The 5,000-nt window shown below is 42.1% G+C and overlaps 1 protein-coding gene across 1 annotated transcript in view; it reads left to right on the forward strand.

Annotated features, from left to right (window-relative positions):
* Window positions 1–5,000, forward strand: part of uqcc1 (ubiquinol-cytochrome c reductase complex assembly factor 1) — a 35,303-nt gene that overhangs the window by 506 nt on the left and 29,797 nt on the right. The window contains exons 2-3 of the mRNA XM_080026966.1: window positions 2,001–2,108; window positions 3,915–4,022. Of these exons, the coding sequence (XP_079883092.1) occupies window positions 2,001–2,108; window positions 3,915–4,022 (216 nt within the window). The remainder of the gene's footprint in view (window positions 1–2,000; window positions 2,109–3,914; window positions 4,023–5,000) is intronic.

The following is a 5,000-nucleotide window of genomic DNA, read 5'->3' on the forward strand; positions in this document are numbered from 1 at the left end:
CACTCATTCATACACCGATAGCAGGCTAACTATCGACATTCACACGAGGCAAGGTGGGTGAAGTGTCTTGCCCAAGGACACAACAACTATGACACAGGTAGCAGGGCGGGAATCGAACCTCCAACCCTTTGATCATCGGCCGACCCGCTCTACCAACTGAGCCACAGTCGCCCCGACTAACGTTTCCCTAGGTGTTACATAGTTTTATGTCACCAGAAACAATTTATTTCAGGGACCTAAAAATACTTTAATAAATAATAATAATGAAGAAAATATGGAAATTGCATTTAAGAGATTCGAGAAACGGGCCAAAAATTATTCTCAAAATATACTTAAAGGTGCAGTGTGTAATATGACATCATCAAGAAAGTTCTACAAAGTTCTAGAATGCAACGCTCCCTGGATAACCCCAACCCTTTAGAATAATAACAGAAGCTACAGTGGCCTTCAAGGACAAGAACAATTCTAACGATGTACCTGATGACATTCCAACTATGACACTTTCAAGATGGCGGTGACAAGGCCTTGGTCCAAAATATGCAGAAATATGGACCTATATGAGACCCTTTCTAAGGGAAAAAATAATAAAAAAAAAAAAATTCAGCTATTATGCACTAAATTAAATGTACTTATGGATATTATAATTACTTTCTACAAAATCTGCTAGGAAATAAAACCCAAAATTCTACACACTGCAGGTATAAATGTACTTATTTTATTTTTGTATTTCATTATTTTGAGATCCTCCCCAAAATAATCTCAAGACCCTTTTATATCCAGCTCTGGAAAGAATTAAGAGACCACTCCAAATGTTCAGTGTCTCTCGTTTTACTATTTATAGACATATGTTTGAGTAAAATGAACATTTTGGTTTTATTCTACAAACTACTGACAACATTTCTACCAAATTCCCCCCAAAAATATTGTCATTTGGAGCATTTCCATTAAACCTGCAGTGTGTAGAATTTTGGGTTTTATTTCCTAGCAGATTTTGTAGAAAGTAATTATAATATCCATAAGTACATTTAATTTAGTGCATAATAGCTGGATTTTTTTTTTTTTTTTTCTCTTAGAAAGGGTCTCATATATGTCCATATTTCTGCATATTTTGGACTGAGGCCTAGTGCCGCCATCTTGAAAGTGTCATAGTTGGAATGTCATCAGGTGCATTGTTTAAAATTTAGAATTGTTCTTGTCCTTGAAGGCCACTGTAGCTTCTGTTATTATTCTAAAGGGGTGGGGTTACCCAGGGAGCGTTGCATTCTAGAACTTTGTAGAACTTTCTTGATGATGTCATATTACACACTGCACCTTTAAGTAATGTAGAGATGAAGATTGAAGAACAATCCAGAGCTCTAGATGCTCAAATCTGTGCTAGAAATAGAAGTTTATTTTCTGAATGCAGGACAAACTGTATTTCTTATGTGTGCCATGACATCATTAGACCCACAGTATCAGTATGTTAACATATATGTTTTTCCATGTGTGCGTGTGTGTCTGTCTGTCTGTCTGTCTGTCTGTCTGTCTGTGTGTCTGTGTGTGTCTGTCTATGTGTGTGTGTGTGTGTGTGTGTGTGTGTGTGTGTGTGTCTGTCTGTCTCTGTCTGTTTTTCCGTGTGTGTGTGTGTGTCTGTCTGTCTGTCTCTCTGTCTGTTTTTCTGTGTGTGTGTGTGTGTCTGTCTGTCTGTCTCTCTGTTTTTCCGTGTGTGTCTGTCTCTCTGTCTGTTTTTCCGTGTGTGTGTGTGTCTGTCTGTCTGTCTGTTTTTCTGTGTGTGTGTGTGTGTGTCTGTCTGTCTGTCTGTTTCTCCGTGTGTGTGTGTGTGTGTGTGTGTGTGTGTCTGTCTGTCTGTCTGTTTTTCCGTGTGTGTGTGTGTGTGTGTGTGTTTTCATGTGTGTGTCTGTCTGTCTGTCTGTGTGTGTCTGTCTCTCTGTTTTTCCGTGTGTGTGTGTGTGTGTGCGTGTGCGTGTGCGTGTGTGTGTGTGTGGTGTGTGTGTGTGCAGGTGTTGGATCAAGAACCCTGCTTCTCCAGAGCGTTTGCAGCTTGTCAACTGGCGAGAGTTTCATCAACATCTCTAGCACCATGTCGGACCCTTCACATGAGCACACAGGTAACACACACACACACACACACACACACACAGGTAGCACACACAGGTAACACACACACACACACACACACACAGGTAACACACACACACACACACAAACACACACACACAGGTAACACACACACACACACACACACACACACACACACACACATACACACACACACACACAGGTAACACACACACACACACAGGTAACACACACACACAGGTAACACACACTAACACAGGTAATACACACAGACAGACAGACAGAGGTATCACACACACTGACACACACACGCACACACACAGGTAACGTGCATGCACAAACTCACTCACTCACAGAGGTAACTCACAGGTAACACAAACCCACACACACACAGGTAAAACACACACACACGCACACTCTGACACTGTCACACACTCACTCACTCACAAAATCACTCACTCACTCACACAGACACACAGTGATTCTGGAGAACGCATGTTGTCGAAATCACTTTTTATCAAAATCAGCGCACACACAGTACAGACAGGTAGTGGATCATGAGGAGATATTCACTGATTTTGACAAAGTGATTTTAACAACAAGCGTTCTCCAGAATCACTGACTACACCTTTAAATCTCATTTAAACTTGTAGACTTATATTCAGTCGAGCAAAACCTGAAATGGCAAAACCTACTTTAAAAGGCAAAGTTACCTGCGGTCACTGTGACTGTAATTAAACTGTCAGCTCTTAAAGAAACACACACACACACACACACACACACACACACACACACACACACACACACACAGCTAGAATAGGTCACAGTGTTCATTTAGACACAGCTGCGCCGGCCCTTTAAAGGCCGCAGGGCCCAGGTGTGTGCTGCTGATCTAATGAGTTTTTATACCTATAGTTTCATGATGTCACTCTCTCGTCCTCACTCATTTTTCCGCTAGTCATTTACATGTATTTTCATGTTTTAAATTCCTTATTTACTTCTTTAAATGTAAAGCTATAATGCGTAACTTCAAATAAATTAATGTGGGTTACATTCAAGCCATTGGTTAGACCACCCCCCCCCCCCACACACATAGAGTCTCAGTCCTTTTCACAGCAGACCCGGGTTAGAATCCAGCCCGGGTCGTTCTCTGCATGTCATTCCCCTCTCTGTCTGTCTGTCTGTCTGTCTGTCTGTCTGTCTGTCCTCTTCACAGCAGACCCGGGTTAGAATCCAGCCCGGGTCGTTCTCTGCATGTCATTCCCCTCTCTGACACATTTCATCTCTGTCTCTATAAACTGTCTATTAAAAGCAGAAAAAATCAGTTTGCAGAGCCTAGGCTGTATATTAACATTAAAGTAACATAACATTACATCTGTCTTTCTCCTGTCAGCTCTGCAATGTGGAGGAGACGCCCCTTTGTTTAAATACCCCAGTTTACAGAGCCTAGGCTGTGTATTAACTCTGGATTAACATTAAAGGAATACTTCACCCATACTGAACCGGCGTTCTATCATTATAAAATCACTATTATAATATAATGAATGAGGTTTGTCTCCCCTCAGTCTTCCCTCAGTCTTCCCTTGGCCCAGCTGTCCTGTTAATCCTAACCCTACATGTTTACTAGCGTGATGTCACGCATGGGAAAATGTAGGGTTAGACAGTGAGACCATAACACACTCTTTCTGCCTTTTCTCAGGCTAGGATGAACCGATTTCTAAAATGTTTGCACATTTATACTACATAGGATCTCAGAGTTCAATACACCTTCATATTTCCACTGGTGAAGTAGGGCTTTACTGTCTTTAACTCTGTTTTCTCTGTGTGTGTCTCAGCTGTGTAATGTGAAGGAGACGGCCCAGCCCATCGAGGAGGAGGTCGGCCCCTTCACCAAACTGGTGGAGGCCATGGGCTTCACCGGGCCGCTCAAGTACAACAAATGGGTCAGTGTGTGTGTGTGTGTGTGTGTGTGTGCGTGTGTGTTTCTATGTGTGTGTGTGTGTGTGTGTGTGTGTGTGTTTTATTTATTTCCACGTCCCCAAAAAAATATATATAGGCTAATAGGTTTTCACTGATTCAGAAACATATTTGAGCTCTTACATCCAGTGTTGCTTCTAAATTAAACGGTGTTGCTGTAGTAGATACAGCTCTGGAAATAATGAAGAGACCAGTCTGGATTTTTCTTCAATCTTCATCTCTACATTACTTAATAAAAGTAAAGTGTTTGTGTGTCTGTCTGTCTGTCTGTTTTTGTGTGTGTGTGTCTGTGTCTGTCTGTCTGTCTGTGTGTGTGTGTGTGTGTGTGTGTGTGTGTGTGTCTGTCTGTCTGTCTTTGTGTCTGTGTGTCTGTCTGTCTTTGTGTCTGTGTGTCTGTCTGTCTCAGGGTGTCCGCGGAAGTCTTAAAAGTCTTAAAAAGTCTTAAATTCATTAAAAATGTGATATGCTGGTCTTAAATCCATTACTCAAAGGTCTTAAATTTGTCGGGGCAGGACTATTCAATGTTATATATATTTTTTCTTCCTCGACTTTCCGAGAAGGAGATGTAGAGAGGCTACTTTCTAACTAACTGCTCATATAAAAGTCAGACACTACGCTAGAGGCAGTACGGCCGTGTGTGGCTGTGATCCGCATTTAAACGTAGAAGAAGAATGTGTGTCCCCTGCCTCCGAATTTGAAGTCGGTCGCGTGAAAGCAAGAAAGGGGAGAACGACCCAGCGAAATGCATGTCCTGCTATTATAAATTCAGTGAGAGGTGGAGGGTGGACGACAAATATCATGGCTGGCTTTATTCACCCCATGACCACACACTGCCGCTACTCCGTAGGTGTGCAACCACCCGCCCGCTGGCGATGTAGGTAGGCTACTGACCCAAACGCAACTCACACAGAAACAAACAGAGTTAGGTTGTTTAGTAAAAATGT

This window comes from Ammodytes marinus, assembly GCF_949987685.1.
Source record: "Ammodytes marinus genome assembly, chromosome: 4".
NCBI classification, from domain to species: Eukaryota; Metazoa; Chordata; class Actinopteri; order Uranoscopiformes; family Ammodytidae; genus Ammodytes; species Ammodytes marinus.